The following is a 14708-nucleotide window of genomic DNA, read 5'->3' on the forward strand; positions in this document are numbered from 1 at the left end:
AACGATTAATAACCAGAATAAAGGACTTCTACAATTCAAAAACAAAAGGACAATGAATTAAAAAATAGGCAAAGAAGCCAAAACCGGTTTGGCTCAGTGGATAGAGCGTCGGCCTTCGGACTGAAAGGTCCCAGGTTCGATTCCGGTCAAGGGCATATACCTTGGTTGCGGGCACATCGCCAGTGGGGGGTGTGCAGGAGGCAGCTGATCGATGTTTCTAACTCTCTATACCTCTCCCTTCCTCTCTGTAAAAAAGTCAATAAAAATATATTTAAAAAAAAAAATAGGCAAAGACACTTATTAGAATGACCAAAATCCAGAATACTGACAACACCCAATACTGACAAGAATGTGGAATATTAGTAACTCTCATTCATTGCTGGTGGTAATATAAAATGTTACAGCCACTTTGGAAGACAGTTTGGTGGTTTCTTATAAAACTAAAAATACTCTTACCATATAATCCAGCAATCGTGCTCCTTGGTATTTACCCAAACGAGCTGAAAAGTTATGTCCACACAAAAACCTGCACACAATGTATATAGCAGCTGTATTAATAACTGCCCAAGCTTGGAAGTAACCAAGGCACCCTTCAGTAGAGAAATGGATAAATAGTCTGTGGTACATGCAGACAATAAAATATTGTTCAGTGCTAAAAAGAAATAAGCCATGCAGATATTAAAGAACCTTAAATGCATATTACTAAGTAAAATAAGCCAATGTGAAAATGCTACATACTGTATGATTCCAAGTATATGACATTCTGGAAAAGGCAAATATATGAAGACAATTAAAAGATCAGCTGCCAGGATTTGGGGGTGGGATGGAGGAATGAATAGGCAGATTACAGAGGACTTTTAGGGCAGTGAAAATACTCTGCTGATGCCATAATGCTGGATATGTGTACACTGTCCGAACCTACAGAATGTATGCCAAGAGAGAACCCTAAGGTAAACTATGTACTTTGAATGATTATAACGTGTCAATGTAGGCTTATCAATTTTAACAAATGTACCACTCTGGTAGGGGATTCTGATAATGGGGGAGGTTATGCATGTGTAGAGTCAGGGAAATCTTTGTAACTTCCCCTCAATTTTGCTGTGAACCTATAACTGCGCTAAAAAAATAAAAGTCTTAAATGAAGAAAAAAAAAGGCAAATGACTTGAACAGACATTTCTGCAAAGATATACAAATGGTCAATAAGCACATGAAAAAGATGCTCAACATCCTTAGTCATTAGGGAAATGCAAATCTAAACCACAATGAGAGCCTAATTCATACCTACTAACATGACTATAATTTTAAAAATGGAAAGTAACAAATGTTAGTGAGGATGTGAAGAAATAGGAATCCTTACACATTGCTGGTTGGAATGTAAAATGTTGCAGCCACTATGGAAAACAGTTTAAGCAGTTCCTCAAAAAGCTACACCCAGAATTACCATATTATCCAGCAATTCCGCTTCTAGATCCAAATATAAAAGAATTAAAACAGGAACTCCAGCCAAAACCGGTTTGGCTCAGTGGTAGAGCATCGGTCTGCGGACTGAAAGGTCCCAGGTTCGATTCCGGTCAAGGGCATGTACATTGGTTGCGGGCACATCCCCAGTAGGGGGTGTGCACGAGGCAGCTGGATGATGTTTCTCTCTCATCGATGTTTCTAGCTCTCTATCCCTCTCCCTTCCTCTCTGTAAAAAATCAATAAAATATATTAAAAACAAACAAACAAACAAACAAAAAAAAAAACACAGGAACTCCAATAGGTATTTGCACATCATGTTCACAGCAGCAGCACTATTCACAATAGCCAGGAGGAGGAAATAACCCAGGTCCGCTAACAGATCAATAGATAAACAAAATGTGTGTCGTACATATGTACCAAAAAAATATTAGCCATAAATAGGAATGAACTTGATATAGGCTATAACTTGGTTCAACCTTGACAACATTATGATAAGTGAAATAAGCCAGACACAAAGGGACAAATATTGTTTAATTCTACTTGTATGAAGTACCTGGAACAGGCAAATTCATAAGATATATTGGTTCAAGTCGAGGTTAGGGGTGGGAGAAATAGGGAGTTATTGCTTAATGGGCACAGTGTGTCTGTTTGGGGTGCTGAAAGGATTTTGGAAATAGTGGGAATGGTTGCCCAACATTGTATTTGGTCTATACTCTTAAAAATGTCAGGCTTTGTTATATATATTTTACCACAAAAAAATTAATTGAATGCCTACCTCATTCTTTATACCAAAAAAAATAAAGTCCTTTTTGAACAATGATTTCAACATAAAAAAAATTAAAACACAAAATTGTATAAGAAAACACTGGAGAAAAATCCTATATAATAAAAGCTTAATATGCAAATCAACCAAAGGTGGAATGACGGGTCGCTTTGATGTGCATTGACCACCAGGGGGCAGACGCTGAACGCAGGAGCTGCTGTAAGGCACACTGGCCATTTACAGAGAAACAGCACTGCAGACCTGGCGCCCACAAAGCAACATTCGGCTTCCCCCAAGTGGGACACAGGCCCCACCACCACCCTGGAGCAACAGCCCACCAAACTGCAGCTGACTCTCCCAAGACCCCATGTCACAAAATGCAGTGCACAACCCAGCCCAGCCCAGAAATGGTGGCTGTGGGCACCGGGTAATGACATCACCTAGCAACACCTGGCTTCCTCTCCCTAGCGACTAGCCTCCCTTGGAGTTTCTTCACCCCAGGAACACGACTTGCTTTATAGCCAGGTGCAAACATTTTACACTGTAACCAAATGTCTGTGAAGTGTTTTCCTGTGCCTCAACTCATTTGATCCTCACAGAAGTCCTGGAGTAGCTAGATAGGAGACTTAGTGGAATCCTATTTTCTTTTCATTAGCCAGAAAATGGAGATTTAAAAAGTTTAGAAACTTGACCCAACTGAAAAGAAGTAAAAAATAATGGACCTTGAAAATTACTTCAGGATTTCTTACTGCTCAGAATATAGTCAAACACTGCTGCAGTTAAATATTTTACCCTTGGTTCTCCCTGCGTGATCTACAATAATAATCTGCTTCATGTTGATACTTACTGCTGTGTTGCTGACAATTACCTGAAAGAGAAGTTGGTGTGCTTCACTGGGCTGGAAAAAGTTTAGCTAAATCAGAGAACAGGTCTAATTAAGCAAGTTTATCTATATAAATATAAAGCTCTTGCTGGCGCCAATCACATGTGTGTTTCGATCTGTCATTGTCGATCATGAAATTTGGTTGACACTTCTATTATAAAAAATGGGTGAATAGAGATATTTAAATATTTCTTCTCATTAATTTCCTTTCAATGTGCATGATTTTGTGCACCGGGCCACTAGTTGTTGTAATGATAGAATAGAGAGAGGGCCTTTGTAAGTCATGGCACAAAAAAAAACAGAAAAGGCTGATAAATATGATTTCATAAAATTTTAAATTTTCTTCATGAAAAAAATACCATAAACAAGGTCAAAAGATAATCAATAAATTTAAAAAATATTTGCAATATATGACAAAGGCCTAACTTCCTTAATATGTAAAGAGCTCCTACATATCAAAAGGAGAAAAAAAATACAAATGGCTTTTAAAAATAAGAGAAGCTGTTCAACTTCACTCATGTGAATTGCAAATTATAACCACAGTAAGACCATTTTTGGTCTATTAGATAAAGATAAAAAGTTTGAACCCTGCCCTAGCTGGTTTGGCTGAGTGGATAGAGCACCGTCCTGTGGACCAAAGGGTCCCAGGTTCAATTCCAGCACGTATCTTGGTTGCAGGCTCCTCCCCGGCCTGAACCCTGGTCAGGGCTCATGCAGGAGGCAACCAACCGATGTGTTTCTCTCACATCTATGTTTCTCTCTGGCTTTCCCTCTCTCTTCCACTCTCCCTAAAAACCAATGGAATGAACAAGAATAGATCAATCTAGAGACAAATGGTAGGGGAGCAGGGGGTGGGGAGTTAGAGAGCAACCAAAGGATTTGTATGCATGCATATTAGCATAACCAATGGACAAAGACACTGGGGCGGTGGGGGCTTGCCCGGGGTGGGAATGGCTGGGGGCGGGGTCAATTGGAGAAAAAGTAGATTATGTAAAACTTTAGATAATAAAAAATAAAAGACCTTCAGCTACTAAAAAAAAAAAGGAAAAATATCCTCAGATGAGGATTAACCAAAAAAATTTTTTAGAAAGTTTGACCCCTGGCTGGGTAGATCAGTTGGTTAGAGCATTGTCCCCATACGACAAGGTTCACGTCCCAGTCAGGCACATACAACAATCAACTAATGAATGCATAAATAAATGAAACAACAAATTGATGTTTGTTTCTCTATCTCTCAAATCAATAAAAAAGTTTGATAATATAACTGAGTAGATGGAGGAATAGGGAAACAGGCACTTTCTTAAACTACTAATGGAAGTATATGTACATTACAACTTCTTTGGAAGGTTATTCATTACAGCATTGTTTATAATAGCTAATGGATATATAAAAATAACCTACATATCCATTATAACGAGTGGTTTAATAATGAATTCTATTTAACTGTTAAATGAACACAAGGTGTAGTCAAAGATAGCTGCCCCCATGTGAACACAAGATGGCCACCACAAGATGGCCAACAGGGGAGGGCAGTTGGGAGGGACCAGGCCTGCAAGGGAGGGCATTTGGGGGCAATCAAGCCTGCAGGGGAGGGCAGTTAGGGGTGACCAGGCCGGCAGAGGAGGGAAGTGGGGGGCGACCGGGCCTGCAGGGAAGGGCAGTTGGGGGGGACCCAGCCCTGCAGGGGAGAGCAGTTGGGGGGTACCAGGCCTGCAGGGGAGGGCAGTTGGGGGGGACCAGGCCTGCAGGGGAGGGTTAGGGGGTGAATCAGGCTGGCAGGCAGAAGCGCTTAGGGGCAATCAGGAAGGCAGGCAGGCGAGCAGTTGGGAGCCAGCAGTCCTGGATTGTGAGAGAGAGCCCAGATTGGAGAGGGTGCAGGCTGGGCTAAGGGACACACCCTCCACCTCGGTGCACGAATTTCGTGCAACGGGCCTCTAGTCTATAATAATAAAAGGGTAATATGCTAATTAGACCCGACAGCCAAACGACCTTCCAGACGTCCTTCCGGATAAAGCTGGGGCTGCGAGCCAAGGCAGCTGCCTCGGCTGCGAGGGCCGAGCCCCTTGCACGAATTTCGTCCATTGAGCCTCTAGTCTAAAATAATAGTTTTTGAAGAATGCAGGATATTTAGCTTCATACTTGATGGTCCCTTCACAATATATTTAGACAGAGTATATGCACAAACATTTGACTAATAAAAGAAAGTGAACAATGCCCTGGCTGGTGTGGCTGTTGGTTGGAGCATTGTCCAGTGCACCAAAAGGTAGCCAGTTTGATTCCCAGTCAGGGCACATACCCAGAATGTGGGTTCAATCTGGTTGCAGTGCATTCAAGAAGCAAACAATTCGATGTTTCTCATGATGTTTCTCTCTCTCTTGGAAATTAATAAATAAAAATAAAGAAATAATCATTAAAAAAGTGAATGCTTAACTATCACATAATGCAGGATTCACTTAGGGACCTTAAATATAAAAAAAAAAATTTTAGGTATGTTCTCCCATAAATAGAAAAATCTATTTATTTGGGATTATCTTAAAGTCCTAGTTTTTTCTTATTAAAAATTAATAGATTACTCTTTTCCAATTTCCTAATTCTTTTTTTTTTTAAAGAGTCTTTTTTTAAAAGTATATTTTATTGACTTTTTACAGAGAGGAAGGGAGAGGGATAGAGAGTTAGAAACATCAATGAGAGAGAAACATCCATCAGCTGCCTCCTGCACACTCCGCACGGGTATGTGCCCGCAACCAAGGTACATGCCCCTGACCAGAATCGAACCTGGGACCCTTGAGTCCGTAGGCCGACGACACTCTATCCACTGAGCCAAACCAGTTAGGGCCCTAATTCTTATTTGTTGTTCCACCACAACAGTTCAAGGCAGAACACTCCGCAGTACAACAAGGACATAAAGTTTTGTGCACTATATAGAACAAAGATATGTACCAAGTGCAAAAATATTATTTAATAAAATATTATGAAATAACTATTTCATCCTAACAATGATGGAAATTAAGTTACAGCAATAGAGATTTAAAAAATAAAAACTTTCCGATTTGAAATGTGAACCTGTTTAGTAACTTCACTGGTTAAAACATAAATATCACAGAAGCAATTCCTATCGTCATGGAGTGACTACAATTTTCTAAGGTTACCCCAGCCCTTAACTAGGAACAGTGTGGTACACACTCTAGGAGCCATATGACCTTACTCCAACCCACTTAAGGAATTCCTAGAAGTACGATTAAGTAAACTGTTAAGAGGAATTGATAGCTTTCAGAGTATAAAACTGTTCAAATACAGTGAAAGAAGAAATAAAATTCAGTTTGAGATTTTTCTGCAGAGGAATGAAAGCAGTTTGAATTAAAGTTACATATGAGTGACATGAACCAAATGAAACTGATAGAATGAAGAGTATATTAAATCAGATATACTGGATTGTTAAAGAATTAGAAGACTTGAAACTATCACATTTGAAAAGATAACAGAAATCCATAGATAAAAGTATCTAATCTTAAATCAGTTTCTTGACCTTCTTTCTGTAGGTCATCAACCTCAAACAGTCTTTAGGGGGCCTATAAAACCCCTAAAGTCACATGGTAAATTTTGGAGGATTTTATATACATTGGACATTTCTCTCTTTCACAGGTTTCATTTTAAAGGTCTCAAAAGGTATTTACAATCTACAACCATTACTATTACTCTACCATAAATAGAACATTAACACTATATTAAATACATTTAAAATAGCACTACAAAAAATGAAATAGCACTATATTCATTCTTTTTTTTAATATATTTTATTGATTTTTTACAGAGAGGAAGGGAGAGGGATAGAGAGTTAGAAACATCGATGAGAGAGAAACATCGATCAGCTGCCTCCGGCACACTCCCCACTGGGGATGTGGCCGCAACCAAGGTACATGCCCTTGACCGGAATCGAACCTGGGACCCTTCAGTCCGCAGGCTGACGCTCTATCCACTGAGCCAAATCAGCTAGGGCAACACTAAATTCATTCTTAATGGCAATTTCGCACAATGCCTGACAAGATAGAACATCATTCCAAGTAACAATGGAACAGAAAAGTTTAGTATTTTACTCAAATCAGTAGAATCTGAAGTTATAATCTTCAAAATTAGTTTGCTGAATTGTATGTCTTTCTCAGCTGTCAGCTACTATGTTTTAACTCTTCTATGCTAAACTGACTTAGCATATGGCTAGTCACTATTATCCAAAGTAATGGAGGGTATTATCAAAAGTCCTAATTTACTAGTTGGTTTAAATATTATCTGCCCCTAACAGCTCACCAAAAAGAAATAACGACTTTAATGGAGCATTCAGTGGAACTACCACAGGGATCAGAGCATAGAGAATCTAGATAGGAATTTCCAGGGGAAACAAATCATATGTATACTTATTTGATAAAGTGAAGAGCCCACTTATGTTAATTATAATCTTGCTTTTCTAGATCTTATCTGTCCATATTGCTAGTTTACTTTCTAGAAGAGAATGAGCAGAGACAAGAACAAAGGGAACAGGCAGAGAGACAGGACAGCAGGAGACTGCAAGACAATAATTCTCCAACTGCAAACAGGGAATTCTGTGTGGACAATAATGATCTGGGAGAAGCAAAAAAAAAAAAAAGAGTTTGTTGAAGATTCTGTTAAAATCAAGATATTAAACAAGAGGCAAGCCAGAAAGACTAGGGCACTAATGTAACTATCTGGATTTTCTTAATTATAAGTATCATTAACCTACTGGAATGTATGTCAAAGGCAGAACAATATGATTTTTAGTCATGTAGTCTCTATTGGGGCACCATTCCCAAGGCTCCTTTCCCTTAAGCAGTGGTCCTTATCTTTTGAAAAGTCACAGAGATTTAAGAATCTGACAAAAGCTATGGAATCACATAGAAACTAAATAACCAAGCAACACACACACACTTCAGCACAGTTTCAGGGGACTTGGAAATCCAGTCTTATCCTTGGATCCCAGGTACTATTTTAAAGGCCTCCAGTCCCAAAATGACTCTGCCTTTATAACACATTCCATTCACTCCTTGCCATCAAAAATTTAAATGATTCCCTCAGTGCCATTAATCTCAACTAGACCATAAGAAGAAAGCAGTGTAGATGGTGTCACACTGGCAAATTAGAACAATGCTGAAATGAGAATCACAAACACTAGATTTGGGTCGAAGCTGTGTCACTAATATATATAACTTTATGTAAGTCACAACCTTATTCTGAATTGGTGTCTCCTTAGATGTGAATGAGGGAGTTGGAATAAACCAAGTGCTAATACTTCTAAAGGAGAGCACTAGTCTTTTATTTAGTGAATACTTAAGTATCTAACATGTCAGATAGTGAGGAAACAAAGAAAAATGAGGCAACCCTCAAGGATAAACAAATAGACAGTTATAATAAAACAACGTGACTAATTCTCTAATAAAATATAGAGGGCTCAGGAATCAGAGGAGGAGGAGCATATAACTTTGCCTAAGGAGACTAGAGTATAGTTCTGTTTTGTTTTTGTTTTTTACCCTTCTCCCCTAGAGTCTGGTCTTGAAAATGAAAATGTTTCTCAAATAGATAAGATAGGCACAGAGCATCTACAGCATGTGTAGATTCCAAAGGTGTGAGAAAGCAGACAATTTTCAAGGAAAGTCAAGGCGTTTGATACTGGAGACTGCGCAACCATGTAAAAGCACTGAACACTAAGACTAGACAATAGTAGGAGAAAATGTAGTAGACATTGCAAGAGAAGTAGTTTAGAATAAGATAGCTTTGATTTATAAAATCAAAGAGGAGGCTGCATAGCATCTGGTAGCAAAAATAAGTGGGAACTTTGTTCGCTGGAAAGAGGAGGGAGTCTGTTAGAATCCCAGGTGCTCTCCTAAAGGGCCAATGCACAGGAGCTTGCTCTTGGGAACTCACCCAGAGCTCTAACAGAGGGAAGGAGGCTCAGGGCATATGGAAGCCATAAAGAGAAGATCTGGATGGCATAGTTCCAGAGATCTGGGAGGTCAGCTGCTGAGGTCAGCTGGAGAAAGTGCACTAGCCCCGTCCTCCAAATACGGCGACACCAACCTGCCAAGCTCAAGTTAGGAATAAAGGACTGTTGGCTGCACCCAATAGGTACCTGAGGTGTGCTCTTTTACTGAAGCAACCATAGACAGACTCTCAGAGGATCACTGAACTGAGTGGTGTTGGAACAAGGGCCAATCTTTCCCCCCTATCACAGGGTAGGCAGGCACCACCCCCAACAGAAGACTCCTTTGTCAGGGTTTCAGGCAGCGGGCAACTACAGAGCTAGGAGGAGGCATGCACCTGCACCCCTCCGGAGGTCCTGTGCCATTCCCAGTGGAGGACTGCCTTGATCTGTTCCTTTTGCTGGCACTGGCTTCCCAAGCACACGTCCTCTGGGACATTTGGTGCGACCCTTTCAGAGCCTCCTGTCAGGGTCGCTGACAGTGTGCTGCCAAGCTAGAAGGCAAGCAGTTCGCTCCTCTCCCAAGGGCCAGCACCACCCCCAGCAGAAGGCTGCCTTGATTTGTTCCTCTAAGCCAGTGGTTCTCAACCTTTCTAATGCCACGACCCTTTCACACAGTTCCTCATGTTGTGGTGACCCCCAACCATAAAATTATTTTCGTTGCTACTTCATAACTGTAATTTTGCTACTGTTAATGAATCGTAATGTAAATATCTGTGTTTTCCGATGGTCTTCGGCTCTACAGCAGCGGTTCTCAACTGCTAGCAGGGTCGCATAGAAGGGCTTCCTGAACTCCTTAAAACTAAATGTGAAATTTTTAGTGTTTTCTGATAAGAGGGATTATAATTTTCACAGCATGTGTATACATATAAAACTGCTCAACCAAAATGTTAAGTTGAATTAACTTGTCACATTCACCTTTCTCTTCTCAAATCTGTACTTTGATATATGACTAGCAACTTGGGAGACAGCAGTCTCTGCTGAAACAAATGTAACTGGAAAAGACACAGCTGGCAGGCTCTCACGGATTCCTACCAGAATTTGCATTTAAAATTTTCTATATTTGGAAAAGTCCTTTAAAGTTACTGCCCTATCTTAACATATTCTATACCCATGTGAATTAAAATATTACACTTCCCGCTATTGTGTTCAAGAGAAAAATGTTACATTCTGAACATAATGACAAAGAAAACATTTTTTACTGTCATCTAATTAAATGGAATGGGGAAAAACCCAAGACCATCAAGATTTACAGGAAAGCTTTTCTTCTTTTACTGCACACAGAGTGAACAAACCAGTAGGAACAGCATTTTAACTCACACTCAATTCAATCTTGGGAATTATATGCTAATAATTAAACAGATGAGAAAAGGCAATTAGGTCATTTTAAAAGAAATAAAATAAATTTATATTTGAATTAAAAGGTTCTCTAGTTGAGCTAAAGAAGCTAGTCACGAGTTCAACTACATGAGTCCATTTACATGAGTTCCAGACCAGGCAAGACCATGCTATGATGCTAAGAAATCAAAATCGTGGTAGCCTATGGGGTGGAGTAGGGCCATGACAGTTCCTTCTAGGGTGATGGAAAGGTCATTTATTTTTTTTTTTTTGAAAGGTTATGTTGACTTGAGTGGTGCTTGCACAGGCGTATACATTTATGAAACAAGCTCAACCACATACATAAGATTTTACTGTTCATGTAAAGTGGGCCTCAGTAAAGAAACCTGAAAAGAGGATGACATCCTCATCATTTAATACAACCAAAGCCTCGTCTCATTCCGGGAACCGCCGTGGAGGTCGGTCCACACGCCGAGCTACTGGGCTCTCTGAGAAAACGAAGACTGCTGACCGCCCGGAGCGCTCGCCACCACCACGGTTCAGTCACTCCCATTTCCAGAGGCCCAGGTACCACGCACACTACCACCTCGGCAAGAAAATGGGTGACCCGGCCGGCCTCTGCCCGCGCGGCCACGCAACACCCGGCCCGCGGAAAAGGTAACTGGGAACAGAACCAGGCACAGGGCCGGGCAAGGGACGGCGAAGCCCAATCCGAAACCGAAGCAGCGTCCGCTCCCGGCCGTGAGCGCCCAGAGCCCGGTGGTCTCCCCTCACCCCCACCCCCCGCCCCATCCCGGCCCTTCCCACAGTTACGGCCGCCTCTCGGACCGCCGGCCCAGACCAAATCCCCACCGGCCCTGCGGTTACCCTCATCCCCACCCGGCCCCAGGGCCGAGCGGCACCCCCGCGCGCGCCACAAGACGCCGCTGTAGTGCCGCCTTCCAGAATTAACTCTGCGCTTGCGCTTCCGAGAAACATCCCCCGCCCTCCCCAACACACACCTCATTAAAGCCTTTTTTTTTTTTCAAAAGGGAACCGAGAATCGGTCGGCGCAGGCGCAGCCCTGACGCGGCCCGCGCGCTACCACTTCCGCCCTGAGCGGGAGGCGGGGGACGCGGGAGGGAGCCGGCGGGCGCGAGCCTGGGTCCGCGGAGGAGTACCGCGCCTGCTGCGCGAGCCATTGACTCACCAAATACAGCTGCTGCCAACGGTTTTGAGCATCCAACTCCTCAAACTCTCGCTCGATGGTGGCAGACATGGCCGCTGGGGCGAGCTAGCGCGAGTGGAGCGGTGCCGGCGGAGAGGCTCAGGCCCCCGCACGATCCGGGGAGAGTGCTGGCGCTGTGGCGCATGCGCGCTCCTCGCTCCGCCCCGCCCCCACGCCAAGCCGGACCGGCTGCGGGGAAAGTACCTGGAGCGTCAGACGTCAGCGCGCTGAGGATCGCGTCGCTGAGTCTGGCGGCTGCGGGGTGGGACTCCTGGGTCTCATAGGGGAGGCGTGGTCCTGGGGGGCGGGTGCTAGGTGAAGAGGGGAGGAGCCAAGGGGACCCACCCAGAGGTTGCTGTCCCGGGTCCTTGGGGGAGGCCCGCACCCTGGACTCGCTAGAAATGACCCCAGGAAGGAGGTGTAGTACCGCGAGGTTCGCGTGAATGGAGCAGGCCAAGGAAGTGCCTTAACACCCCTGCGTTCTTGCTTTCCCGTTGCTTTATTTTAAACATCATCTAGATCAGTCTAGAGGCTTGTGTCCAACTTTGGAAAGAAATTCCTCAGCCCTCCTGGAGAATATTAATCAGCCCTGATGCCAGCTCTGTTACTAATGCTTCAGGGTTTTATGACAAATCACTATCGCTCAAGGAGTGGCCACATCTCTTGGAATTAGGGAGAATACAGATTGTGTTATGCAATTTAAAAATTAGTGTTACCTGTAGGTAAACTCATATGGTTATAATTTATGTTGTCTCCCTAAGAAATGTGACGTTTGTTTTAAAAAAAAATCAGCTAAGTAAATTTGAAAATCTAAATTGGCTTTTTAAAAAAATGTTTTTACTGATTTCAGAGAGGGAGAGAGAAACATCAATGATGAGAAACATCCTGCATGCCCCACTGGGGATTGAGGCCTCGTCGGGTGGGGGTGGGGGGGCATGTGCCCTGATTGGGAATCCTACGGTGACATGGTTCATAAACTGATGCTCAACCACTGAGCTACACCAGCCAGGCTAAATAGGTTTTATTAAACAATGAATTGGGCATCATCCCATCTAGCAATTAGAAGGGCGGTCTGAGGGGTAGATACAAAATGGAGGGTTGGGCGGGGAGGGGGGGGCGGGTTAGAAAGGGAAGTGGGGCAAGGGACCTATTAACAAAGAAAGGAAAGGATTATCTTCACACCAGGACTTCTTTTTCTGGAGGTAAGGAAGATGGCAAGGGTTTTTATCATGCAGATCCGATCTTCTTTGGAAGTGGGGGTGGGGTGTTTGGAGAGGGCCCACTTGACAGATTATCTCATTGATACTGATCAGAAATATTCCAGAAATGTTGATTATGTTTCTGGTAGAGGTTGAGACAGCAATTAAGTAAGGTATTAAATCTGGATTTGGTATTTTGGGTTTTGGCACAAGTGATACAATTTTGTTGAAGTTTATTTTTCAATTACAGTTTACATTCAATATTATTTTGTTTCAGTTTCAGTTGTACAGCATAGTGATTAGACAGTCTTATACTTTACAAAGAGATCCCCCCTCCCCCCTGGTAAATCTCCTACCCAGCTGACACCATACATAGTTACTGCATTATTGACTATATTCCCTAGGCTAGTGATGGGCAACCTTTTGAGCTTGGTGTGTCAAACTTCGCCAAAAAACTGAGCATAACTCGGGTAGTGTGTCACTTTGAGGAAAAAACTAACTCCAAGACTCTAGTCGCAAATGTTTCATCCTCAGAAGCAGCAAATGTTTCATCCTCGGCATGCGGCCGCGTGTCATCAGAAATGGCTACGCGGCCGAAACCGGTTTGGCTCAGTGGATGGAGCGTCGGCCTGCGGACTGAAAGGTCCCAGGTTCTATTCAGGTCAAGGGCATGTACCTTGGTTGCGGGCACATCCCCAGTAGGGGGTATGCAGGAGGCAGCTGATCGATGTTTCTCTCTCATCGATGTTTCTAACTCTCTATCCCTCTCCCTTCCTCTCTGTAAAAAATCAATAAAATATATTTTGAAAAAAATGAAAAGAAATGGCTACGCGTGTCAGTGCTGACACGTGTGTCATACGTTCGCCATCACTGCCTAGGCTGTGTTTCACATCCTCATGACTATTTTGTTACTACCAATTTGTACTTCTTAATCCCTTCACCTTTTTCACCCATCCCCTCACCACCTCCTCCCATCTGGCAACCAACAACTTGTTCTCTGTTGAATTTTGTTTGATAAATTTTATTTTTTAACAAGCCAAATCTCACCCTGGCAGGTAGCTCAGTTGGTTAGAGCGGTGTCCTGATACGCCAAGATTGTGGGGTCTGTGGTAGGCAGTTAGACATGAGCAGAGCAAGGACGATGGGCTAGCTACTGAAGGTCATCAGGCTGAAAAGCCTTAGGTGCCTAGCAAAGGACAAAATGTAGCCCTAGCCCAGTGGTCGGCAAACTCATTAGTCAACAGAGCCAAATATCAACAGTACATTGATTGAAATTTCTTTTGAGAGCCAAATTTTTTAAACTTAAACTTCTTCTAACGCCACTTCTTCAAAATAGACTCGCCCAGGCCGTGGTATTTTGTGGAAGAGCCACACTCAAGGGGTCAAAGAGCTGCATGTGGCTCTCGAACCTCAGTTTGCCGACCACGGCCCTAGCCGGTTTGGCTCAGTGGATAGAGCATTGGCCTTCGGACTGAAGTGTCTTGGATTCGATTCTGGTCAAGGGCACATGCCAGGGTTGGGGGCTCAGTCCCCAGTGGGAGTGTGCAGGAGGCAGCCAATCAATGATTCTCTCTCTTCATTGATGTTTCTATCTCTCTTCCTCTCTGAAATAAATATATATATTTAAAGATAAAATAAGCCCTAGCTGGTTTGGCTCAGTATATAGAGCGTTGGCCTGCGAACTCAAGGGTCCTGGGTTTGATTCTGGTCAAGGGCACATGCCTGGGTTGCAGGCTCAGTCCCCAGTAGGGGGCGTGCAGGAGGCGGCCAATCAATGATTCCCCCTCATCGATGTTTCTGTCTCTCTCATCCTCTCCCTTTCTCTCTGAAATCAATAAAAATATATATATTATAAAAAAGATAAAATAAA

The 14708-nt window shown here is 42.9% G+C and overlaps 1 protein-coding gene across 4 annotated transcripts in view; it reads right to left on the reverse strand.

Annotated features, from left to right (window-relative positions):
• PTPN2 (protein tyrosine phosphatase non-receptor type 2) overlaps nt 1-11872 on the reverse strand; it is a 62846-nt gene extending 50974 nt beyond the window's left edge. For 3 of the 4 annotated variants that reach the window (XM_079784089.1, XM_079784088.1, XM_079784087.1), the window contains exon 1: nt 11622-11872. Coding sequence is in view for 3 of the 4 variants with exons in the window: in XM_079784088.1 (XP_079640214.1) it covers nt 11622-11690 (69 nt within the window). In the remaining variant the exon portion in view is untranslated. The remainder of the gene's footprint in view (nt 1-11621) is intronic. The other variant, XM_079784086.1, reaches the window with a different exon arrangement.
• Between the last annotated feature and the right edge of the window lie 2836 nt (nt 11873-14708).

This window comes from Cnephaeus nilssonii (genome assembly GCF_951640355.1).
Source record: "Cnephaeus nilssonii genome assembly, chromosome: 11".
NCBI lineage: Eukaryota > Metazoa > Chordata > Mammalia > Chiroptera > Vespertilionidae > Cnephaeus > Cnephaeus nilssonii.